At 41.9% G+C, this 27,662-nt stretch overlaps 1 protein-coding gene across 1 annotated transcript in view; it reads right to left on the reverse strand.

Annotated features, from left to right (window-relative positions):
- RASGEF1C (RasGEF domain family member 1C) overlaps positions 1–27,662 on the reverse strand; it is a 121,588-nt gene that overhangs the window by 5,976 nt on the left and 87,950 nt on the right. The window contains exons 7-11 of the mRNA XM_063120814.1: positions 19,000–19,095; positions 17,098–17,200; positions 16,924–17,003; positions 13,077–13,172; positions 557–652 (exon numbers count right to left, since the gene is read on the reverse strand). Of these exons, the coding sequence (XP_062976884.1) occupies positions 557–652; positions 13,077–13,172; positions 16,924–17,003; positions 17,098–17,200; positions 19,000–19,095 (471 nt within the window). The remainder of the gene's footprint in view (positions 1–556; positions 653–13,076; positions 13,173–16,923; positions 17,004–17,097; positions 17,201–18,999; positions 19,096–27,662) is intronic.

Consider the following 27,662-nt stretch of genomic DNA (forward strand, 5'->3'; position numbering starts at 1 on the left):
GGATGGCTTCTTCAAGGAGCAAAGAGAATGAAGATAGAAGTTGTTTTGGCTTTTCTTTGCTGCTGCAACTTCCTCCTATCTACTGCCTGAAGAAATCTGGTGCTCCAGAGGATGCGAAAGCATAGGTTGTTAATGGCAGTGCTGCTACTAAGAGGGCTGGGATCCAAAGAACCTTGTCCATGAGCATAAAGCACATTAGTATGGTGGGAGTAAAGATTTTTTGCTTCTGACTCTGTCTCCTTGTGTCACATCGAATCCTTCTCCACAGAATCTCTTGACCTTCAGAAGAGGGCTTTCAAATAATTTGAGGTGTTATGGTAGGAAGGGGGCTGGGAGACCTTTGTGTACACGTGAGGTTTTGCACATGACCTTTTAGATCCTGACATGTGAAACTGAAAAGAATTTATCAACTGATTTCTATTAAAATGGTCTGCTGGCATTTGCTTTTGAGGAACTCTTTTTTTGTTGGGGGCATGGTCTTTGTTATAACACACTGAAACCTAAGCACAAAACACTCATCAGCCATGAACTTGATAAAGATGCTTTCTGTGCTTACTTCAAAGTTGACATGTCCATTTGGAAGACGGTTAGCACATCCTTCATTTAAAAAGTAAATATCTTTGATCAGTAGGCTGAAGAAGGGAATCACAATCTGTGAAGAGAATGACATAACTATTATCTTTGCAGTTCTGTTCTTTATGCATGACAGAACAGCTCATTCATAAGAAGAAAAGAGAGATTAACTTTTCAATGTACAATACCTTAATGAAGTAACACTAATACGAGCTAGGCCTAGAGGAGGCGGGATATAAGAGATAACTTTAACAGCCTATAAAATAACTGCATTGCAGAACAGATTTTCCCTGTGAACTGCACACACTGGCAAACTAATTCCACAAAGATTAAATGTATTCTAAAGTTTCAGATATTACCTATTAACATTTCAGTAGCACCCATTTTAAACAACGCTAAGAGCTTTTTGTCAATAGGAACATTTTCAAAGGCAAACTGATTAACTTTCAACAGTCTACAGATGGATAGGGACAGGCCAAATAATACAATAAGGTTGTGGCATGTTACAGACATGGTAAAGTGAACATTAACAATTAAATCCAAACAAGCAAATTCAGTAAAGTGACTGAAAGACGGTAATTTATGTTGCAAAGTTAGTGGATGTTTCACACAGAGCACCTGATGTGAGTGCAACAAACATCAAATGAAGCAACATGGTTTTACTTTGGGTATCTTGTCTCATACTGTATTCAGTTTCTTCATCTTTTTTGGGTTGTGAACTATACTATTAAGCTTATAACCAACTAGCTGTGGGGGTCTAATCCATGTAGAAAGAAAGAAAGAAAATTCTAACAGATGCAGGAGAATAATGTAAAGATCCAAGTAATACACATCTTAATCCAATTCACAACATACGTTGAGTACCAAACTCTTTATCAGGGCACAGACAAAGCTAACAACTACTGCTGCTCCTTTAGAAGAATAACCACAGAAGGCACTACTGACAGTTATTGCTTTACAAACTCCCATTGTTTATAGGGTATCCTGAAGCATTGCTTTTGTCCAGATAACCCAATTTGGGAAGATACCAGGAATATACTGCTGAGGCAGGGGATGAGTTTGTGCTGCACCTCAGGCAGCAAAAATGTGTTGGCTAGCCTTAACTTTTCCCAAAATGCCTCTTATCTCTACTAGAAATATTTTTCCAAATAAATACAAGCATGGAATTTGCTTTCTTTTCAGCAATGTTATGTTCATAATCTGAAAGGCATATAAAAAGCAGATTCCTATGCTATTGTCTTCACACTAGACCAGGCTTCTCCAACATGGTGCTCTCCAGGTGTTTGGGACTACAACTCCCACATCCCTGACCATTGGCCATGCTACTTGGGGCTGATGAGAGTTGAAGTCCAAAACATCTGGAGGGCATCATGTTGGGAAGGCTGCACTAAACACTCTTCTTGGAGTAGGTAAAGCTGACAGGTCCCCAGAAGCAATATTCACCCCATTATAGCTTCACCTGCCCTGTAACTTGCAAGTACCAACTATGACAAGCTCCTCTTCAGCCAAAGCACCTTGCATTCAGCTCCTTGTATTGTTGTATACAATACAACACCTTGTAATACATAATGATTTCAATTTAGCTCAATAGCAAGTCCTGTCTCTTCTATAGAAACCATATATTCCATTAAAGAAAGAATGAGTATGTCAGGTTGGCATATCTTTTAAGTATCTCCTCTGGCCTTTATAGTTTGAACAACTATAACCTGCTAAGTACATACTGAAAAATAAGGCTCTGGGACAGAGTGAACAAAAGAGTAGTCCTTTGGTCTACAAATGTCCTCAAATTATTTATGGTACTTGTGTGTTAAGCAGTACATTAAATATAAAAAAGAGTGAGAGAAATCCCAGGAGGGGATTTGCCCTCTCTGATGCTGCAGCATTCAGGAGGATGCAGCATTGAGTAGGTTTTGGATAAATGGATGATGTAGCAGCTGCTCTTCTCCAGTCATCATCCCCTATCATAAACCCAACTTTAACACACACACACACACACACACACACACACACACACACACACACACATATATATATATATATATATATATATATATATATATTAAAAATAGTCCAAATATGGCCCACAACTTCCAAAGCTTGGATAGCTTCCAAGCACACATAACTGGTGGACAAGATATAATATCTGTGCTTCTTGGCTAACAAATTGTAGCACGGGTGACAATGATCCACACTGACCCCCTGACATTAATGCTGGTTATAGCAGCACCCACTGAAATTGATGCTCAGAGCTGCAAGTGAACATGTCAGTCCATCCCAGTGATCCTTTTGACCCTAAATGCAGCTTGTTCATGTGGATTATATTATTATTATTATTATTATTATTATTATTATTATTATTATTATTATTATTATTAATTTGTTACCCGCCTCTCCCTCTGGATCGAGGTAGGAAACAACACAAATAAAACCACCATAAAATAAGTACAACTAATTCAAATGTTTAAAACCAGTGCATCATTAAAAGCAGCACACCATTAAAAAAGGCGTCTTAAAATTCAACTGGGCAGGCCTGCCAGAAGAGATCAGTCTTTAAAGCTTTCTTAAATTCTGGAAGACTGTTAAGTTGACGAATCTCTCCCGGCAAGCCATTCCACAAACTGGGAGCTGCAGAAGAACCTCTGGGTAATAGTTGTCAGCCTTGTTTTTGTTGGCTGGAGTAAATCCTTTCCAGAGGACCTGAGTGTGCGGGGCAGATTGTACAGGAGAAGGCGATTTCGCAGGTAACCTGGACCCAAACCATGTAGGGCTTTAAAGGTAATAACCAACACTTTATACTTTGCCTGGAAACTAATTGGCAGCCAGTGAAGACATTTTAAAACTGGTGTAATGTGGTCACCCCTAGGTGTACCGGTGACCAAACTGGCTGCCATATTTTGAACTAGTTGAAGTTTCCAGACTAGGCACAAAGGTAGCCCTATGTAGAGTGCATTGCAGAAGTCGAGCCTCGAAAGTTACCACCGCATGCACTACCGTCTTTAGGTCTTCTGACTCTAAGAAGGGGTGCAGCTGGCGTATCAGCCGAAGCTGATAGTAGGCACTCCTGGCCGTCACATCTATCTGGGCTGTCATTTGGAGTGACAGATCCAGAAGCACCCCCAAAGCTGTGAACACAGTCTTTCAGGGGGAGTGTAACCCCATCCAGAACTGGTTGACACACCTCCAAACCCAGGTTATGATCTTTGACAGCAAGCACCTCCGTCATGTCTGGATTCAGCTTCAGTTTGTTTTTCGTCATCCAGCCCATTACTGCCTCTAAGCATTCATTCAGAGAAGACACACTATCCTTAGCTGACGCTGTTGACGAAGGCATAGAGAAATATATTTGGGTGTCACCAGCATACTGATAGCACCCTGCCCCATGCGTGGATAGATGCAATTGGTAACAGGATACATATAGTATCCTGAAAGCTTTGTCTCCCTATGGTCTGCTGCATCATGAAATAAGTAAATAGGAAGATTGGAACAACCACTGTGCTGGCATACTTTGATGTCTTGTGCTGGCACAGCAAGCTGAGTTAATGCAATTATGCTAGACATACTGTTAAAGAACATGTGAACATCCTGAGGGTGTCCATTTTAAGAAAATAGGAAGCTGCCTTATACGGAGTCAGACCATTGGTCCATCTAGCCCAGTATTGTCAACACTGACTGGCAGCAGCTCTCCAGGGCTTCCAGCAGGAGTTTTTCCTGTCTTTCCTGGAGACGCCAGGGACCGAACCTGGGACCCTCTACATGCAAAGTAGATCATCTACAACTGAGCTACAGACTCCCACAATTACACCAGCTTAGAAGCTTCTGGATAGCTTCCAAGCACACATAACTGGTGGTATTCATCTAGCAATGGACAAGATCCTCCTAGTTCATCTAGGCCAGGGATGCCCAATTTGTGACCCTTCAAATGTTATTAGATTGCAAATCCCATCATGCCTCACCATTAACTATGTTGGCTAGGGCTGATGGGAACTGCGGTCCAACAGTATCTGGAGGACCATAGGTTGTCCACTCCTATTCTAGACTCTTCTCCCAATTGCTTTTATCACTACCAGAGTCAAGTCTGATTTGGCTGGGGAAAATCTACCTGGAGGAAAGGCTGCAGGGCAGTAAACTATACAGGGTGGGTGGGATGGTACTGCATTGCTTACCTGCATGCAGCTCTTATTCTTTTTATTTTATTCCCCCTACCTCCACCCCTGTTTTCTTCACAACTGAGGCAGATCCAGTTTGAACAAAGAGACCGGCCTCCACCTCAACTAGTTTGCACTTTTTATGATGCCATAAGATTTGGTGCATATTCAGGATATATTGAGTCCTAGTACTTCCTTACTAGTACTTCCAATGCAGGCCCCATTGGGTGAATATGCTTCACGTGCGACATACTACAGGATTCTAATTTTTTGCTGACACTGGTTAACAGTTATATTAACCAGTAAATTAATCCACTGGGAGAGATCATCCAGAGATTTGGAGTGGGATGTCATCTGTACTCTGATGATACCCAGCTCTGTTTTTATGTTTACATCAAATGAGATGTAGCCCCGTAAGCCCTGAATCAGTGCCCAAGAGCTACCATAAAGGGACTGCAGCCATGCTAAGAAACTGGTGAATCCAGCTTGGGGAATCCACTTGATCAAGGGGAAGTAGGTGAGGATACTCCAGGAAATAGCAAGTTCATGACGTGTGAGAAGCCCTGGTCCCAAGAACCTCAAGTGGCAATAGACAGGAATGTTTTCTATCAATTACACCTGATGGTCTGGCCAACAAGGACATGACAATTGCCATTTACTTCTCAGTAACCTGAGTGATTGTCTATTGCAATGTGATCTACATGAGGCTGCCCTTGAATAAGGTTCAGAAGCTTCTGCTAGTGAAAATGTAGCTCATTCCTAATGTGGTGGGTGAGGGGAGGGAGGAGAAAGTTACTGACTGGAAAGCACATAAAACAAATTCTGTTGGTCATATTGGAAGCCTAGCAGCTTCTGGGAACAATTTAAACTTTAAATTATAAGACATTGGTAGTATGCTACAAAGCCCTAATGAACCTCAACCCAGCACATATTGCAGATTAATTATCTCACATACATTTTCATGTACCCTCCTCTCAATGGGAGAGCACTACCAGAAGTTTCATTGCTCTTGAGTTCCTTCTGGCAATGCCGCTGAAGCTATAGAGTCCCTTTTGAAAAGACACCTATCTAAACTCTACGACTTTGGTCGCTTGGAAAGCAACTGCAAATTTTCTGCTTAGGCAAGGATTTTTAATTCATTTCACTAGCTTTTTTGTTGATGTTTTTCTTATTGTTGTATTTCTCAAGATATTAAAAGGCATTTGTAGTGTTTTATATTGCATTTTACAGGTGTTGTGTAAAGTTGCCTTGGGCTTCCCTTTTCTGGAAGGAAAAGGGAGTACAAATCCTAAAATAAATACATATAAAAACTGGAACACCTTTTTACAAATAGTGCATTTAGTTCCAGCCCTTTCTGCAAATAGATTAAGAGTTTTCCGTTTCTATTGTTAGCTCTTACGTTTGGTTTGCTGCCACTGTTTATGATATTGGATTTTAAAAATCTGTATTTTATTTGGATTATTTTTAATTGCTTCATTGTTCTCTTAATTTTATTACATTGCAAATTACGTTCACATGTTTGTAAAATATAAATTCATAACTAATGATATCCAGAAAGAATTCAGGCCACTCCACTTGAACCCAATAAGTTTCTGATTTCAGTTCAAAGTACTGGTCTTAACCTTTAAAACTCTAAATGGCTTAGGACTCAAATAACTGTTGAATCAACTTCTCCTGCATCAATCTGCCCATCCACGGAGATCATCATCTGAGGTCTTTGTCTTGGTGCCCTCATCATCTGAAGTGTGATTGAGGTGACTGTAGAAAGTGCCTTTTCAGTGGTGGCACCTTGCTTTTGGAATGCCCTTTCCAATGGGATCCAACTGAAACCTCCCTTACTGTTGTTTAGACTCTAGGCAAAAATGTTTGTGCTACTCAGCTTTTACGAACTGGTAATATACGCATTTTAAACATGGAACAGTTGTTATTTTCCTTCTGTTTGAATGGGCTGTTACTGTTTTATACGTTGTATTACTTTGTGTACTTCATTTTATTATATTCTTTTTAAAACTGTACATGTATTGTTTCTTACACTTTTGTTAGCTATAAATCTATGTTGATAGTGCAGGATGTACATTATGTCAATAACAAATAAATTTAGTTAATAATAATAAGAACATCAACACAAAACTGTAGACATATGAACCCTAGCCTACGAAGAGTACAGATATGCATTGACAGATCGTTGTTTTGGCTTTCCTGTTCAGCTCCTGTTCTTCTACACTGCCCTAAATTAAATTCTCCACGCAGTTACTTTGTGATAACAGTCCATTGGAATGCATGACACATTGAATGTGTAGTCTACTGTGAGCAGCAGTCACTGTGGCTGTTTGAATGTGCTGAAAATTTGCAAGTCAAATCAGATAGTCAATTAAGGTCTTAAGATATTCATCTCCTTCACTTGCCTGAAAAAATCCATTCCATGATACATATACACTTCCATTCAAATAGCAGGTACTGTGTGGGGGAGGGATTCCTACATCAATCCACATCTGAGAATCTCAAAGCTGATTTTTTAAAAAAAAAAACTTTAGAAAAAAACATATTTAGATATTGCCCAACCTAATAAATGAATACAACAAAATTAACCCCTTTCTTCAAGCTGTAATAAAACCAAACAATTCCCCAAACCCTATATTATAAATATAATCCAAAAGAAAGAGAACAGAGCTTTGGTATAAGATCACCAATGGATGCTATTGCCCTTTATGAGTAGTGATCACATTTCATTGAATTTTATCCAGGGTGAATAAAAATATTACCATATTGTATATTTTTTTTAGGAAGTAGTGAAATCAAGACTTGGATATTGGAAATTACTAGCTATAGTGGGGCTGTGGGATTTGAAAGCACGTTAAGTAAGATTAGATTCTGGGATTGTTGTATAAATGTGTTCTAAGCAACTATGAATTCAGATAAAGTAGTAAGTAGTCTTCATCCCTTATAAAATAATTTTCTATCCAACTATTAACCTTCTGTCGCCCTTGGTCTTAAAGAGATACTGCTCTGTTCCATGCAACCAGCACAGGAAATGAGACTGAGCAGCAGGGCTTGCATATCTACACCTTAGTAGCAGACTGCGTCAGCATTTCAAAAGTATCTGCTTCTCCTTCAAGTGCATGTGGGTTTATTATATCAATTTCCTCGCTCTTCCTACTATTCATCATCTCACCATGCAGCAGGAGTTCTGAGTTCAGGCCAGAGGAAAAGATCCCTGCTGTTTTCCCCCCATGTAGCTGAAGCGGCCAATAAGCTAAATTTTGATCCTGCATTATTGCAAAATCTTCATTTTGGAAGAACTAGACCAAATTTCAATTTATGTGAGATCCAAATCTGTCCTGCTTCCACCAATCAATGAACATTTCTTTGTATATGAATCATTTGGATCAGACATTTGTAGTAGCTTGGCTCTGCTGAGACTATAGAGCAACCCTCAGTTTAGGAAAAAATGCTTCCTAGCACAAATAAAATTAGAATAAGAAGGACTGGGGAAGCAACCACAGACGCATAGAACCTTAGAGTTGGAAAGGACCTTGGAGGTCATCTTTTCCATGCAGGAATCTTGCAACTACAGCATCCCTGACAGAAGGCCATCCACTTCTGCTTAAAGGAGAGTCCACTATTTTCCAAGGCAGTTGCTAGCTCCACTTTTACTGTCAGGACATTTCTCCTAAGTATGGCCCAGGTCATGATGCAACAGCATTCTAAAGCACAGCTAATAAAATCCTATTAAAAAGTCCAGAAATAAGATAAATTCTCATGATACTTATTTTCCCCAATACACTGATAAAGATGTTTAGTTTAATGGTAAATTATGATATTATCTGATATTTTACTTAGAACAAGAAAAAAACACCCTCTTCTTATGGGCCGGTTCAGAAGACATCTTAAACCCTGCTGGTTAAGGCTTTTGGTTAAGCAGCAGGGCTTAAGGTGACTTGTGTGATGCATTTTGTTAAACCCTGATTTTATTTATTTATTTATTACATTTATATACCGCCCCATAGCCGAAGCTCTCTAGGTGTTTTACAGAAGTTAAAAACAGTAAACATTAAAAATATACAAAATTTAAAGCCATCAAAAACATAAAAGCAACAGTATAAAAACAACAGTATCCATTTAAAAACCACATTTAAAAACAAACATAGTTGGACCGTCTGCAGCAGGGCTAGTGGCTCTAACCATGGCTTAAAGTGTTGCATGTGACAGCATGGCTTGTGGTTAGTGCTAACCCCAGAGAACCAGTTTCACTAACCACAGAGGCTGAAGTGTCATGTGAACATGCCCTATATGGATAATCATGAAGGAACAAGCAGTGCTGTTTTCAGGTACAGAGGAGTCAAGGTCTCCCCCAAAATGAACCTGAAAAGTGTCCAACACCATATTTTGGCTCTCACTGAGAGTCTTGCAGTTATATGACTATTATGTCCGCACATCTTTTATTTAAGGGATCACAAGTACTATTTCACCACATCCAACGTGCCTAAGGCAAACAAATAGGATGCTTCAGCTTCCCCTCGTTCACCATTAATCCCCCCAGTGGATATGGGGATGTATCCAATGGTGTCATTCTGCTAGTGCAAATGTTCTACTGCTTGCAGAAACACCATTTTCATCCTTGCACAAATATAAAATCCAATACTTTGATTCCACTTGCACAAGCAATTCCAGAAGGCATTCCGCAAGCTGTTCTGCAATTCATTCCATGCAATTCAGCCCCCTCATTGAGCAGGGGGTTGGACTAGATGGCCTTGTAGGACCCTTCCAACTCTGCTATTCTATGATTCTATGAAGTATGCTGTTTTACAAGCTGTTCCACAAGGCATTGCACAACTCATTACAATTTAATTAGGCTAGGTGTTGCTTGTGCTAGTTGTTCTGCTAGCAACCACTAGTGGAACAACACAAACTCTTGTGATTTTCCCCACTAGCGTTATTGGATATATCCCAGTGATTGTTCATATGAAGCTACCTTATACAATCTAGCCCAGTACTGTCTACTTTGATGGGCAGCAGTGCTCCACAGTCTTCCAGGCATAGGTTTTTCTCATCCCTGTTACCTGAGTTCTCTGAAAATGCCAGTGACAGAACCTTGTTCATGCAAAGTACAAGCTCTATCTTGTAACTAAGGTTCATCCCAAGATGAACACTCAGCAGCTTGAACAGTTGACTTCTTATTCTGAGAACAGGAATGCCGTACATAGAAAAATGGTGTATTACTGTTCTCTGGAATAGGTCCTCTAACACTCTTGGAATACTACTGTGCTGGACAGGCTCTGCATCCAAAGATAGAACTAGCCAAGCAAAGAAGCCAACAGTGATCACAAACACAAGCTTCTAAAAACACACTGTACAGGAGTGGAGAGGCTGTAGTATGGACAATATATTGTGACAGCTTCATTGTAAAGTTCCAGCATGAAGTACGTTCTAGGATCTACAGTCTGTGAGGTTCTAGGTTAGAACACTTCTGCACAGGTCCCAGTAGGATGGCGACCTGCAGTGTATTCTTAGATCTGCTAAACCACTTGTGCCAAAGCTGTTGCAGAGGTGTTAAGGTCTCCCCTGAAGGAACCTGAAAACTTCTAACACCATCTTCCAGCTTTAATTCTTTTTCTCCAAGCTCCTTACGTGAATTATACTCCATCCTAAAATATATATATATACAACCTCACTAAATGACAAGTGACAGCAGACGTGCTCTGGGGATAGAATGAAGAAATAAATCATGGTTAAGGAAAGCATTTATGGCAGTGTGTGTGTGTGTGTGTGTGTGAGAGAGAGAGAGAGAGAGAGATGTACAGTATATTTACACACACACACCAGAGTATGAAGCTGGAAAAGTTATTTAACCTCCATCTGATACATTGATTTACTACTTGTGAAAATCAAGGCATGTAGACATTCTCTTTTATAAGATTTAATGCTAGGGCTAGGCCAAAGTTTCATGGCTTCAACTATTTGCACCGAAACATGTACATTTAACAAGGTAGAATTTTTCATCAAACCACTAGGCAAGTTATAAAGGGGGAAAAGGATTTTAAAGGCTTTTTCAGGCAACTATGTTTCCAGCTTCTACATATGCTCTAAAGAGAGAAGCCTGAAGAAAGTGCCGTGTGTGTGTGTGTGAGTGTGAGTGTGACCTTGCCCAAAAGGATCATGACAGGAAAAGTACCTGGCTGAACCAGTTGGTCTGTATGCCATAAATAAAGCATCCCCTAGTGCAGGAGTGGGCCACATCCTGCCTCCAGGGTTGTTTATGGGAAGGAGGCTCAACCCACAGCTCCTGCTGAATTTCCACTGCCCTGCTTCCTTTGTGCCTTATTTCCTTGCAAAACTGCTTCATGTTTTGCTGCAGCAGCAAGCAGTGCGGCCGTCCAGTGAGTTCCGGGGGGTGGGGACAATGAGGCTCCCTGACCCACAGAACTTTGCCCGTAATCTGTTTTCTGAAGCCCCACTCATAAATGAGCTCAGTTGATTGAGCAGACTCCTTTTGAGCTAGCTCAGGGAGGACACAGCTCACTCTTTTCAGAACCGACTGAAGGACTCCTCAGCCCAAAGCTAGGCAAAGGCTTCAACCTTTTTAGCTGCTATTCACTTGCTCATCTTCCAACAATGTCAAACCACATTCTACATAGGACAAACAGGCCAGCATCTATGCAAAAGAATAAGTGGACACCAATCTGATATCAATAATGACAACATTAAAAACACACACCACAGTGACAGAATATTTTAGCTTCCCAAGACAGTTAAGATGGCTATTCTTGAACTTCAAAGACAGATTGAAACATGAAACAGGTGAACTCGATCTCTTATGGTTGAATTCATCAAGTGGTTCAACAAATCTATCTCTTATGGCTTGAATAGGGGACAAAGGATTTTTCTTTTATCACCTCCCCATTTCAGGGATGTCTCTGTTATCACCCAACGGCCTGGTTCAGACAACACACTAAACCATGCTGTTTAACCACAAAATGGTTAATGGACTGCATTAAGGTTAATGCATTCCCTTAACCATTTTGTACTTAAGCTGCATGGTTTAGCGTGTTGTCTGAACCAGGCCAACAACTGTTTTCTGAATGCCTACTATTAAGGTAATTATTGCCACTATACTTTTTCTGTATTTCAGTTGTCTCTTATTTTGCTGTTTACAACTCCCCACCCCACCTCTCTGTGTATAAATACTGGTAACTCAGGAAATATTTCATACATACATAGCCCATGAAAGCTTAAAATAGAAGTGTTAGTCTTTAAGGTACCACAAAACTCTTTTTCCTGCAACAGAATCACAAAGCTACCCCTTTGAAAATTGCAGGGGTGGGGAGGTAAGAGATCCATGAGTGTGTGGTATTGCTGCTTAGAATAATAGAATCATAGAATAGTAGAGTTGGAAGAAGCCTATAAGGCCATCGCGTCCAACTCCCCACTCAATGCAGGAATCCACCCTAAAGCATACTTGAAAGATGGTTGTCCAGCTGACTCTTGAATGCCTTTAGAGTAGGAGAGCCCACAACCTCCCTAGGTAACTGGTTCCATTGTTGTACTGCTCTAACAGTCAGGAAGTTTTTCCTGATGTCCAGCTGGAATCTGGCTTCCTGTAACTTGAGCCCATTATTCCTTGTCCTGCACTCTGGGATGATAGAGAAGAGATCCTGGCCCTCCTTTGTGTGACAACCTTTCAAGTATTTAAAGAGTGCTATCATGTCTTCCCTCAATCTCCTCTTCTCCAGACTAAACATCCCCAGTTCTTTCAGTCTCTCCTCATAAGGCTTTGTTTCCAGACCCCTGATCATCCTGGTTGCCCTCCTCTGAACACGCTCCAGCTTGTCTGCATCCCAACTGTGGTGTGCTGATTAGAATGTAGGACCAGGATTGGGGACACCTAGGTTCAGGTGAACTTGTACTGACACTGAGGCTATTCACTCAACATGCTAAGCCATCCTCAGTGGCTGAGTGTTTTGAACCAGTTTTGAACTATGGGTTGTTTGTTGAACTGTGGGTTAGCATGTTGTCTGAATACAGCATGGCTTATTTTTTCGAACAAGCCATCCTGAGAACCCATAGTTTGTTGTTGGGTTGCTCATGATCGTTAACAAGCCATACTGCATGGTTAACAAGCCACCTTGGCTGCATTCAGACAACACCTTAACTCATGGTTCAGCAAACAGCTAACATTTTAAAACAATCCACACTCAACCTCTCCGTGTGGGTTAGTGTGTTGTGAGAAAAGCCACAAGTTCTCTCAGACTAACCTTCCTCGTGGGTTTGCTGTGAAGATAAAATGGGTGATGAAACATGTACCCTGCTGCCTTGAGCACCTTGGAGGGAAAGCAGCATATAAAACAACAACAACAATACCTTTTCCCTGTTACTGTGTGCTGTTAGGGATCGGTGGGCAGCTCCCCTTAATGCAGTTCTGTAGTTATAAAAATTACCGGTAGGGTCCATTTGATGCTAAAGGTAGGGAGAAAAAAAGGACCATGTGTAAGTTTTCAGATCAGAAAATATCCTGAATCTTTTTGCATCACCAAGTTTATAACTTGGTTTAAAGGAAACAGAGTAAATGATACAGATGAACTAGAGAGAAAACTACTCAGTATTTCCTTTTCAGGTCTATTGCTTGCTTTCATCTCTTTTTATCTTTTCTCTTTAGGCTGATCAATCTATAACATTTATGTGGAGATAAAATCCTTAAGTCTTCAAAGTGTGCTTCTAAACATGTTTCAGGATCAGGGGTAGGCAACGTGATGCCCATTGGAACCAAAGCGCCTCTGGATACCATCCATGGTATCCACCAAGACACTCTACTTCTCCCAATTTTTATTTTAAAAATAAGTTTATATATTTTTACTGGCACTTGGAATAGTGTAATAGTAATAATAACAGCAACAACAATTTATTTATTTCTTACCCGCCTCTCTCTCTGGATCAACACAAATACAAAACACCATAAAAACATAATTGATTAAAAGCATATAAAACTACTATGTTATTAAAGGGAAGCACAGTATTAAAAGGCATCTTAAAATTCAACTGGGTAGGCCTGCCGGAAGAGATCAGTCTTTTTGGCTGTTTTAAACTTGGAGAGAGTATTAAGTTGATGAATCTCTTCTGGCAGGCCATTCCACAGTCTGGGGGTGGCAGAAGAAAAGCTCCTCTGGGTAATGGTTGTCAAACTAGTTTTTGCTGACTGGAGTAAATTCTCCCCCGAGGACCTGAGTGTGCGGGGTGGATTGTATGGGAGAAGGCAATCCCGCAGGTAACTTGGAACCAAACCATGCAGAGATTTAAAGGTAATAACCAACACTTTATACTTCGCCCAGAAACTAATTGTCAGCCAATGTTATGATTTTAAAGCTGGTGTAATATGGTCACCCCTAGATGTACCAGTGACCAACCTGGCTGCCATATTTTGCACTAGTTGAAATTTCTGGACTAGGCACAAAGGTAGCCCTACATACAGCACATTGCAGAAGTTACCAGCGTGTACTCTACCATCTTTAGGTCTTCCAACTCTAAGAAAGGACGCAGCTGACGTATCAGCTGAAGCTGATAGAAGGCACTCCTGGCCTTCGCATCTATCTGAACTGTCATTTGGAGTGATGGATCCAGGAGCACCCCCAAGCTGCAAACACAGTCTTTCAGGGGGAGTTTAACCCCATCCAGGAGTGGTTGACACACCTCCAAACACAGGTTGGGGGCTTTGACAATAAGCACCTCCGTCTTGTCTGGATTCAGCTTCAGTTTGTTTTCTTTCATCCAGCCCATTACCACCTCCAAGCATTCATTCATAGGAGACAGACTATCCTTAGCTGATGCTTTTGTCGAAGGCACAGAGAAATATATTTGGGTATCAAAGTGAAGTGGAAGTCTCTAGCTGCTGTCATCTTAAATTTCCATGAATCCCTCTGGGGAAGTTACTTGTCCTTTGTCACTAGCCATACCTACCCATGGCAGCCATATTATGGTTGCGTCCAGGAGAGTTTCTCACATTTCCAAATGTGTGCATGAGCCTAAAAGTTTGCCTAGCCCCGTTCTCAATATTTATTTATTTATTTATTTATTTATTACATTTATATACCGCCCCATAGCCGAAGCTCTCTGGGCGGTTTACAACAGTTAAAAATAGTAAACATTAAAAAGTATACAAGATTTAAAAAACCATCAGAAACATAAAAACAACAGTATAAATGACAATTTGTTGCTTGTGTATGATTTTGTTGTTGCTAGACAAGTGGTTAAATCACACAGACTATAAGCAGTTCACCCAATAAGTCACAACTGCCACTCTTCATTTTATCTGAGTCTCATTTTCTATGCACTCTGTGCAAGGTAATGAGCAACACATTTTCAGTGCAGTTGCAGTTGATGCATTTTACAGGCACTGCTGTTCTGTTTGCATTTGTCTCACTGTAGTGTCATGACTCACCTAAGCACCTACCATCCTGTACAGTCAGCTCACTATCTAAATGAAGGATACAGCAGCAGTCAAGGAGAAAACATCCAGATAGATCTTTTAAGTAATACTCACAAAGATGGCTGCCCCTTGGTCACAGCACATTGAAAATCAATGCCAGTCTGAAACCAAATTGCTATACGGGATCTATAGATGGGTAAGGACAATGAGCCCTCTGGTAATATACCTCAAGTCTGCCCTATCCATCAACAGGGAGTTTAATTGTAACTTGGCCAGCACACAACCTTACTGCATCAATCTAGCACTATCGTTTCTGGAGTGCAGAGCAACGGTGGGCTTTCCAAGCACGTGAACTGTGTCATCGTGTAATTGCAACAAACGTATATGTACGTCTCTGTGAGTGCATATGCATGTGAAATGCATACTTGCCCTACAGTGACAATTTGTCCCATTGCTAATCCCCAGAGAGAAATAAAGACAGTCAAAAGCATGCTAGGGATGCATCTGGACAGAGGAACAGTTTGGCAGCTTACCCAGTTTTTCAAGGAATAGCCCATTTGTATCAAAACAAGCAAAGGAATGTGCCAATAAAGAACAATGGAAGTGCTACAATACTCGTATCATATGTAATAGTACAGTATGTAATAGATGTAATAGTAATGAAGTGAGAAACATCGTTGCAATTTAATCTTGATGCAACTCTTGGCTAGGATCCCCCGGAAGTACCCTAAAGAGGAAATGGTTTGCCTGACGAACAGCATCAGCAATGAGCCTTGCAATTTTATTCCAAACAAACGTGCACATTTTCCAATTGTCGGCAGAAGACCGCAGGGTATTCTGATGTGCCTTTTTCCCTACTGGTGGAATTCAGGGGCTTTGATTGCACAGAACTTGGTAGGTGCTTCATATAGGTTGCAGTTTCAATGACCAACAATGCTGGTGTGAGCATTGTTACTTTAATCAAGATAGTACCAGAACTCAGCTCTGCTGGAATTGTAAACTCTATTCTCCAAGGCTTGAGTTAAGAGACAGACCTATGACTGGACTGGAATAAGTCTGGATTCCTTTGAGGGCAGGAGCACCCGGTGCAAAACTGGGGCTCCATGGTCTGGGGAGGGTGTCAAACAACACCCACCCACCCCCGGCAACAGACAGTGATGGCTGCCTGCAAAGGAAAGCAACCTTTGTGCCATTTTAAATTAAAACATTTCTTCTTATGAGCAGTGACCTGAACTAATCAGATGCTGCCCTGCAGGGCCCTTGGCCAATGAGGACACCAGAGTAGTGAAAAGACTGTCCTCTTACCCCTACCTCCAGGCTGCATCTGATTGGTTCAGCTCACTGCTGCTCAGAAAACTTGAGGAAATTTTTCATTTAAAATGATGCCCAGCTGCAGCCTTGACTGGCCAGCTGCCATCAAAGCACTTACTTTTAGTGTGAATACTGGCAGGCAACAGCCTAGCCAGTGAGTAGGAGTAATAGTGTTGTCCAGCACCATCATTACTATTCCTGTTACCGCTGCCCAACAGAGGGGTGGGTGGGATCTAGGGCAGGCAGGGCAACAGGGAGAGAAGTCAGAGGGAAACACCTCCCTCGACTCAAAAGTACCCTCTCAAACTTGGTAGCACCTCTGTTTTTTGGATCAGGCATTTTCTGTTTTTTTTACCTCCATCTAGAATTTGACATGCAAGACTCATCTTACCATTTGGCCCCTGACTACGAATATTAAGTCTGAATAAATGTATGAAAAAAATGTTAGTAGCAAATTGACAATTCTCAACATTTTACCTCAAGAATAAAAAATTTGGCTGTTTTCACTTTTGACCAGGTCTTCTTTAACCTGGATACTGGACTCATATTCATACCAGCTGGAGAGAAAGAAGAATAGGAAAGGAAAATTAGGAAACAGAAACCCCTTAACACATCCATAATATCAGAAAGAAATGATGCCAGAACACTTACATATGATTGCCATCAGCGAGTTAAAATTCCCAATGTTAAAGCACTCGCGAGCAACATCGATGAAAAACTCTATGACTTGTGCTCTCTGCTTCTTTTTTGCAGGCTATAAATAAACAGACAGATAAAAGGGCCATGGAAGACAGGTTTAAAAAACTGTGACATGTCGAACCTCAGCGACGGAGATGCCCTATTCTACAGCTCAATCAATCGATTTCAGAACAGCTACAAAATTCCATTCAAGCAGTTTGATTAATGACACTCACTGCTGGCAGCTTGCAGAATCAAAGCTCCCATGACAAGAAGTGTATTATACCTTTAAAAATTTCTTCAAGTACTGACCCAACATGGACATATACAGCTGTGCTCTAAAGACTATTAATTCCAGGGATATTACTTCCAACTAACTGTCAATAAAATTACAATGACTGTAACTTTTCCTTAGCCTGATGTCAGTGTCTAGAACTTTTTCAGGCTTGATGTTATGGGGCGAAGAGTGAAAACACTCATCTTGAAACGAGATGTAAATTACTGGAGAACTTCCATTTGAATTTGCTCAATGCTCAACCTCTTATTGTGATAACAAAGGAACTAAACATCAGAATGATGGAATCCAGAAAGAGATTTAGCTGGAAAATACCAGCCATGAATTCTGTCCCAGACAAGGGGCCCTTCCAAATGCTCTAGGATCAGCCTTCCCTAAGGCCTAAACCCCCAACATTCCTGAGGCACTGGAAGTAGACCCCCTCTCAGTTGGCATCCTGGCTCGTGGCCACTTCCTATTATAGGATGCCATTTGCCAGCATGATGCCCCAACACTTCAGGTTAGGAGGTCACTGGCTCAGACAACACCCACTCCAATTTGAGGGGCCATTCACTCACACAGCACCTCCCTCCACAAAGTGTCACCTTGTTCCCTTGAGATAATGGGAGAAGCGCTGTGTGGTGAATGGCCATTCAAATAGGGGGTGGGGGCATGTGCAAAGACACACGTGAATGAGGGGCACTGCAGGAGGGGTTTGATGCTATTTGCAAACAGGGACACTGTGGAGTGAGAAGCTGTGTGAATAAACGGCCCTTGAAATTGGAGTGGGTGCCCTGTGAGCCAGTGGCCTCCAAACCTGATGTGTTGGGGCATCACACTAGTAAATGGCCACGTTAAATAACGGATGTGACAGAATTATAATCGGTGGTTATAATCAATGGTGGAATACATGCTTTGCATGTGGAAGGTCCCAGGTTCAATCCCTGGCATTTCTAAATAGGGCCAGGAAAGAATCCTGCCTTAAGTCCAGGAGAACTGCTGTGGGTCAGTGTAGACCAGGGGCTGGCAAAATTTTGGGCCCATGGGCCCATTTGACATTTTGAAAAAGGATCCTGGGCATAGCCACAAATTGCTGTGGGAGGCATGGCTAATCCAAAATGTTGTGAGTGTCCCCCTGGATTCTAATATTACTTCCCCCCCCTATGAGATTCTGCCCCTTTGTTGTCCCCCACTCTCTGGATTTCCCCTTCCTGGATTCTGACTCTTCATTCCCTCCCCTGGATTCACTGTAGACAGTACTGAGCTAGATGGACCATTGGTCCAACTCGGCATAACGCAGCTGCCTTTTTGCCCACCACAAGCAAGCCTCCTCTCTTGTACCATGGACCTCCCTCCCAGCACAAGCTGGAACTGTCCAAAATTCCTTCCCAAAATTATTGCTCTATCATTGCATCAATAGCCTATTTCCTCATTTACCCTATGCTTGTTATATATCATAGTTTTTTCTGTGAAAAGTGTACAAACGTTACACTTTTAAAAATATGAACAATATTGAGGAAAAACATATCCTCCAATGTGTTTATTACTGAATGGTCTCAAAGTGGCACAATCAGGCAGGTAGAATAACGTATTTGACTTACCATGCAAATTTCCGTTGCTACAAGATAGCAGAGTCTATTGAACCATTTTACATAGGCCTCAAGGTTACTAGTCTTCTTCTGTTCACTGAAGCAAGGCTGAAAAACAAAAACCTGAAGTGGCACATGAACTAGACTCTGCTTAGCTTTTTTTTAAAAAATAACTATATCAGCTATACAGTCTTGTTCTATTAGTAGCATATATTTCTGTGAAAACATGTCCGTGTGTGTGGGGTGGTGGTGGACAGGGCATGTGGGACTGAATTTTAAATCTCAATGGGTGGGTAACTGCAGATGTGCTGGGTTTAACAGTTTATAACCCTTTCTGCAAATCGAATCTGTGCATGATGAACAGTTTGCTAAGACCAATTGCTCACAAGGCAATTTATTCCAATCCACTCTCACTAGGCTATTAACAGCCAGGATACTGCAGAATGCAAACAGCAACAAGAATCTGGAGAAAATAAAATCAGACAAGCACGTCTTTCCACGTAATATGTATTTAGTTTATGCCTTTGACTCTGGGAGTTCCCAGAGTTCGGCAAATGCAATTGCCTACGGTTTTCCCTTGCATGAAACAAAATGTCTGATTAGGATGGGGAGGAAGATAGCAAAGCAAAATGTAATGAAGTACTGTACAGAATATTATTTGCCTAAAAAAAAAATTCCTTCACATCCTCTTGTCTTTGAGAGAATATCTTTGCTACTGATCTCTTTATCCCTGACCTATTTCTGTTTCATTGGTTGCTGTGAAGCAAGTCACTCAGATGGCAAAATTCATCAGGAAATGTCATTCTTGTGACATGTGCTCTTTAGGCTGTGGCAATTGCGTGGGACGGAAACCTCCCAGCTCTTCTTGAAAATGAATTTTAGTCTGGTGACCTACAGAACAATCCTTTATATGTCTACTCAGCAGAAAGCCCAACTGAGTTCAATTGAACTTACTCCCAGGTAAGTGTGAATGGGATCGCAGCCTAAATTCATTACATGATTATAAAAAACCCACCTTTGCTTTATGATAATCTTCCTGAAAGGACTCATGGCTCTGAATTTCTTTAAATACTTTTTTTTAATATCAGAAGCCACTAGAGGGTATTAGGAGGTATTTAATTTTTGTTTCATTAATGTGGCAATTTCCAATTTAAGGCCTAAGGATAAGATGGCTGAGTGGGGAGTTCAATGTAGAGGAAGTTTTTATGTTGGGGGAAAGGGGGCTCTCACAAGTGAGACAATATGGTAGAAAGGATGTGGTTTGGGATTTTTAGTTTTCACAATGTTTGCAAATAACTCCATTGCAGAAAATGTATCCTAAGGCTGAAGAAGATTAAAGGGGGACCTGGGGACCTGCATGATTGGGGAATTCATGTGAAGCAGGAACACTTCTAAAATGTAAGCAGCCTGGAGCCTGTGCAATCTGATGGGGGTGTAAATTAAATAAGTTTCAGTCTCACAATTCCCTCAAGTGCACGGCAGCAAAAGAAAAAGCCTAGGTCACCCTGACCTCCATCTGCTCCAGCCCATTCTGAGCCAGTCATGTGAACCCACTGGCATGTTGCAGGACTGGGTTGTGTTTAAACATGTGGCTCTAAACCATCTAAAAGGTGGGCTAGCAATACTGGAAAGTTGTCCCCAGCCTGTGGCAGAAGGACACACATGGCCAGTGCAATATGGGCCGAAGCAGCTGAAACTAAGCATACACTAGGCTTGCTTTGTACGTTTTGTGTGCCAAGATGGTACAGCTTTTTATACTGTATTTTGTATTTGTGCTTTTAACCTGTTGGTTGTTTTATTATGGTTTTAATTTTTGTGAACCGCCCAGAGAGCTTTGGCTATTGGGCGGTATAAAAATGTAATAAATAAAGAAATAAAGAAATACTCTAAGAGAATAATACGGGATAGTTTCCTGATTCTATCATACCTTCTGCACTGTACTTATGAACACACTTCTGTGAGAGCTGCTCAGTGCCTCTCTACTTAGCCTGGCCCCCAAACATAACAACAAATGGCTAGCGGCCACTGCCAGCAGCGCCCCTACTTGGAGCTGATCGTCCTGCTTGGCCGCTCTATTGGCAGCCATCGCATATCATGCCAACACTTCCTTGTTTCCCCCCAATAATTTCACCATGTAGCCAATGTAGTTCTGTGACATCATGTCCATTCTCAATGTCATGGAGGGAGGTTTTAGGCAACAATTTGGACCCCTTTAAAGCGCACCTTTTTGCCATCAAAATGTCTGCAGATGAACATTCAGTACAGTCTTATTTAAAACATAGCATTTGCACTTCTACACACTGAATGCATTTTTCAGAAGTGTATGTGTCTCCACTAACAACCATAGTCTCATAACCAGTAGTGACATTTCTTCTCAATTTTTCAAACCAATGTGTAAAGAAGTCACTCGGCCAGAGTGGCCGCCCTGTTGACTATTAGAATACAAATGTTTTGTGAATAGAATGGATGGTTTTGTGAGTGCATGGAGGACTCTGGATTTTACTCTATGAGCCATTACAGCAGTCTTGGGGGCTATCTATAAGTGGGGAAAGCCCCACGGTGGCTGTGGGTCTGCGCCACGTAGGTTAGATGACGCAAGCACAATGTTGTCTTTTGAAAATTCAGGGATTTACCCCCAACTTTTTCAAACAGAGTGACATCAACACGGTGCTTCTGCTGTGTAATGGCACTCTGGGGCCAATCTGGGGTCAACCCAGGGTGGAGTCTGGTGGAAGGCAATGAGCGATTGTTCACCTTCCACCAGGAAGAGGGGAGGGGAGTCCCCGGGACCCAGATGGCCACCAAGAAACCCTGCGCTCCCTCCTCAGTGTTGGGATTTGCTGCCCTGGGAGAGGGAAAGCGCAAGGTTGAAGAGGGAGAGGGTGCCATCCTGGTGCCATGAAGACAGTCCCCTGGCCATGCTGGCTGGGAATGTGCAGATGTGCAGTCCAGCATGTCTGCAAAGCACCAGGCTGGAGAGAAACTTGGACTGCAGTATTAATTTATTCAAGAACAGACGTATTCTATTGCTTCCTTGCTGGTATTAATATTTCTTTTTATTCCCTTGCTTATTGAACAGATATATCTAATGAATGTCACAACTCATTAATTCTGAGTCCTTTGAAACAATCCAAATTAGTATTTTCCAAATGAGAAAGTGGGCTTGGGTTCTGTTGATGCCTCTTTTCAGTTCACTCTCTGGAATTCGCATCCCCTTGTTCTATTCTGTCATCCCCATCTTATATTTCCATATATTGTCCTTAATTACTCCTTGTTTTTTTCTCCATTTGCAGTGTTTTCCCCCTTTTAAATCAAAGTGTATTGAATTCTACATGGCATGCAAAACCGTTAGGCATCCATTAACATAGCACTCAACAGCTCCTCACTCTTTTTTTTGTATTCTGAAAAAAACTTGATTGATTTATCCAATTCAGTTTCACCCCAGACCTATTTGCTTTGTTTCAACCACCATTTACTTCTACATCTTCATTTCATCATCTCAAATATTCCTCGAGGAAGAAATCCTTGGCCCCCTAAGCAGTGTCTGGGGAAACCACAGGATACTTTGGAATCCATTCTCCCCGCCCCCTCCCTCCTCCTTGCAGCCTTATGCCAGCTACCTCTCCAAGGTCACAAAAATGACTTCGGAGCGGAATAAAGGTGGCGTGCCAGCGGGAAGCAAGGGGAGGGAATGGAAAAGCCAGGATGTGACATAGCCTCAGGCCTCCCCAATCTCCTTCCCTGCTGCTTTGACACAACCGAGTTAGATGGGCAAAAAGTGCATCTAGCAAAAGTGCAGAGCGGAAGAAGTGAGGAGGTGAAGATTGCCTCTATCGCTCCTCCCGCTCTGCATAGAATGCATGTAAGCCTCTGAGTTCAGAAGCTGATGGACATCACCACAGGATAGGGCCTTTCATTGTATTCAGTACCTAAGGCCAGCTACTCTCTGTGAGGTGCGCACATGCATGGATGGATGCACACATGCGTGCACACACACATATTTTGGGTATCGTAGTCCAAGTGCTCGATTCGGTTAAGTGCTAAATTAGCAAATGCTGCACTTTGAGCATGGTAAAATCATGCTCAAAGTGGCTTACAGCAACATTTATTTATTTATTTATTTGATTACATTTATATACCACCACATAGCTGAAGCCTTCTGGGCGGTCTGCAGTAGTTAAAAACAGTAAACTTTAAAAAATTATACAAAATTTAAAACCATCAAAAAGATAAAAACAACAGTATAAAAACAACAGTATCCATTTAAAAACAAAAGTTCTGGGGTCCATTAAAAAACAAACTTAGCGTTGTTAAATGCTGTTAAATGTTTGGGAGAAGAGAAAAGTCTTGACCTGGCGCCTGAAAGATAACAGTGTTGGTGCCAGGAGAGCTTCACGGGGAGATCATTCCACAGTCAGGGGGCCACCACCGAAAAGGCCCTCTCACTTGTTCATAAAATAAAGCATGAACTTGAAGCATTGCATGGAAGGATGGTTGTGCCAGGGCAAAGCTGCAACTGGTGCCATTGCACAGTAAAGTAGGAAGGGCAATCATGCACTCATATCACTTGTGACAGTAATAGCAACATTCACTAGACGCCATAACACGTAAACAAAATGTCATTATGAAACCAAAACAGGTGGAGGTGGAGAGAATATGGCCAAGCTGAGATGGGCAAAAAATTAACTCACACATCTTTTGACTGTTTTAGGATACATTATATTGGCACAACCCTCTACATCTAATATATTTTAGTAATCAGATGGTTATAGATAGGCATCATAGCAGGCACATGACATGCCACAGTAAATGTGTTGATGCAATGGACTACTATTCTCTCTCTGTATATTGTATGATCCTGATGTAAGTTATTAGAGGCTGGGTTCACATGTCACTTTAAGCCATAATGGCTTATAAGCTACTCACAGTAGCTTATTTTAAAAATAGCCCACTGTGCCCTGTCACATGATCATACAAATGAGCAATGGTGCATAGCTTTCCCCCCCCCCCGCCCTTCCCTCCCCCTCAGTCCTTCAGCTCATATCCCAGAGACCTTGCGGCAGACCCACCCTTTCCAGGCTCCAATTGAGATTGGTACCCTTTTTTTTAATGCTCCTGATGCCAAAAAAACGGGACCAGGGAAACTTTCCTGCACTTCCACATATTTTTTCCCATGACCGCAAATGGTAAAAAATAATAATGGGGAATGTTCATCCCTTTTAAAATTCAAGCCGTGGGAAGGGACATTTCCCTCACCTAGGAAACAATCCAATTTTTTATGGGTTGGAGGAGGGGGCTGGTGGCGGTGGTGAGTAGATCCCAATTGGGGCAGCCACCCAGGTTGCTCCCTCACCCCTGCACAAAAGGGGTGCTTTCCCAGCTCCCCGTAGGGATATCTCTCTTTGCCTTGATTTTGAGAGCTGTCATTTTTTTATCCCTGCATGTTTGGGCAACATGCCAGGGTACAAGGGGGAACAAGCAAGTATCCATCGGTTTTCCATATGGGCATATGGGGAGCCCCATTTGTGGACATGGGAAAAAAATAAAATTTCTCCCATGTGCGCAAATGGGAAGTGCAGGCAAGGTTCCTGGTCCCATTTTTCACACACAAAAAGGGGGTATCTAACCCTGATCACAAATGGAGATGAGAAGGGGGCATGGCACAATTGCGAATGGTGATCGCAACCATGATGGCTTATCAGAGTAGCTTATTTTGCCTAAATAAACCACCATAGTTGGGGGAAACACGTGCAAATTGCACAATAAGCCATCGTGGTTACTTCAGAAAAATAAACTATTGTGGTTTAACACATAGTATGAACCCAGTCAGTATGCAAACTGTAATTCTAGTCTACATGTTTAAGTTCAAAGTAGGCTGGTATCTCTTAATTCATTAACTTTTAATATCCCCTCCCCCAAACCAACAGAGAAATAACAGTGAAAAGTAATAATGGAATTTAAGCATTAGATTACTGAAGGAGGCAGATTTGTCAGGTCTCACTGATCTTTAATTGAGCCAAAAGCCTTGAATACACAATACACTGACGTAGGCACAAATCTATGATTCATTAACACTTGCCACCGATTCCACTGGGGTATAACATACAGAAGAGCCAAAGAGCTATGTTAGCCAATATTAGCCACAGGCTCTATGATTACTGGTCTAGTTTGGGCACTAACAGTTATCAGAATTGTCCAATTTACTCACAAACAGCCTCCTTGTGGAGTTTTATGTCTCTGTAATTTTATGCCAAAAGCAGGCCTCTCCATCGGAGCCTCTATCAGTATTCCAATGGCTCTTGGAACATAAATGAGATTCTGTTGGATTACTTTAAAGCTTGTGGATGATTTTAAGAAAATGGTTGCAAAAACAAAAAACAAAACACCCTACCACCAAAATAGTAGTAATAAAAATAATTTCCTATGAGACTGATCTGCAAATGCACTGATAAAAAAGAAGCACAGATTCTTAATGTCTTCATAACAGGCTTGTCACTGCAACCTATGGAACGATTTGCACAGCATGTTTGAGCATGCTGCCCAATTGCTCCCGCTTAGCTCCTCCTGCAAGGGGGAGCAGCTAAACCAGAGGTGGACAATTATTTTTTTGTGGGGAGCTGAATGTTCACCCCACCTAGCCCTCCATTGGCCTGATGCTATGACAAGGCGTGGTTATGCCCCTTGAAGCCAAGGGGCACAGCCATGTTCTGTAATACCATGGGACACGGCAATGCCCCATAATGCCATCGTTCCCCACCATTGGGGCAGCTTTGTTCGCACTGTGGCTGGGGCCCCTTCACCCCAACCATGTCCTCCCTGATGGGGGAAAGAGTGGCACAAGCAAAGCTATCCCAGTTCAGGCCACGCTGGAGCCCTTCAGCAGCATCCTCAGCTGGGGCTGCTTTGCCACTTTACCTCCTCACTGTGAGAAGTTGCGGCATGCTAAAGGGAATTCCTTTATTACCTTTGATCACTGATCAGAGATAAAAGGGCTTGGAGTGGGGTCAGGGAAAAGAATCCCCCTATTATCCCTAGGGAGTGGGGCCTGTGGAGGGAGCGAAAGCCTTCGTAGGCCGGAAGGGGAACATCTGTGGGCTGGATTAAGTACATGGGTCATTGGTTCCTTCCCCTGGGCTAAACAAACTATGGTCTGTGGCATGTCTATTGTGATGTCTAAACTAGGAATTCTGGCTTATCTCTCCCCAAACAAGCCAGAGTCATAAAACAGCAACAAAACCATGGCTTATGACTCTGGCTTCTTTGGGGAGTGACAAGCCAGAATCCCAGTTCAGACACCACAATAACCCTCCTATTTTTGTGGTCCTAGCAGTTTTTCTAGACAGAGAAGAATTGCAGTGTTCTCAATAAAGGCAATCATCATGCACACAAAAAATGCCGCTGTTCTTGAAACTATTCACAGACTTTAGAGGGGAGAGTTTTTTTGTCTTGTTTATCTGCCTCTTACTAAAATTCCCTAACTGCTTTGTTTGGAATTTCCCAACAAGGGTGCCTCACATAGTATATGGGTGTTGTCTCTTCTGGGTTCTGATAGCTGGTTAGGCTGGCACAGCCTGGCCAAGCTGTCATTTATAGGGTCACTTCTGCCTGCCAAAAGCAACTGCCTCAACATTTGTCTGATCCTGCCTCTGGAGAAAGGGTGGGAAGTTCAGCTGACCAACGACTTCCAATCTGACCTGTTTAATGTCTTTGCACTTCTCTGCCTGCCTGATACAATTCAGCTCTACAGCCTATCCAAGTAAAAGCAAATGCAGGGCATGATTGGTAGCCTATTAGCAACACAGACAGAAAACTGAGCTGACTTGGAAGTTGAGTGTGTGCTTTTCATTAAAAGTATAATCCTGATTCAATTTAATGCATTTTAAAAAGTGTACAGCTAGATTGGTGTGCTAGTCTTTTAACAACAAACATTAAACTCCAATCTATAGGGTTACTAGGCTATCACTTAGGAATCTGTAACGAAACTTTACATTTCTCAACTCAGCAGGAGATGAGGTAGCTGGGGGCGGAGCTTGGCAGCCTGAGCGATGGCGGGTTTCTTCTGAGGCTCTGAACGGCGCTTGCCGGAAAAGGCAATTATCTCTCTTTTAATGGGCATGAATCTTTGAGCAACTGACAGAAAATGATTATAAAACCAACAGGAGCCGGGAAAGTGGAGAGATTTGGAGAAGGGAGGTGAGATGAACTATGATTAATGCAATGTCTGTCTAAACGGCAACTTTATGAAAGTGAAAGTAAACGCTGACTGACGCAGTTTAAAAAGAAGGAATTTATGTTTGCTGGACATTGATCTGTGATATAACCTCTCATCTTTATCTCACATGGGAACGATTGGAATGCTGGCTTTCTAAGGTTAAAGTGGTTGACTGGATTTATTGGCGTGGCGAGAAGGGGGGTGAAGGGGTGAAAAAAGCTGCATTTGGCATTCGGTGAGGGAGATGTGGGATGTGAGAGACTTTGAGTGATTAAATCTGATCCCCTCTAGTGAATGCTGTTGTGAACTGGATTTTTCCCCCCTCCTCGTGAAGAAGGAGCTGTGAGTGCTATATAATAGAGAAGCCAGCATAAGTTGCTAAGGAAGAGAGTTGGACTCTAAGATTTATGCCCTACCCAGAAGGGACCCATGCCCAACGTTAAAAAAAAGATCAAAAGTTGGG

Source organism: Elgaria multicarinata, chromosome 3 (assembly GCF_023053635.1).
Source record: "Elgaria multicarinata webbii isolate HBS135686 ecotype San Diego chromosome 3, rElgMul1.1.pri, whole genome shotgun sequence".
NCBI lineage: Eukaryota > Metazoa > Chordata > Lepidosauria > Squamata > Anguidae > Elgaria > Elgaria multicarinata.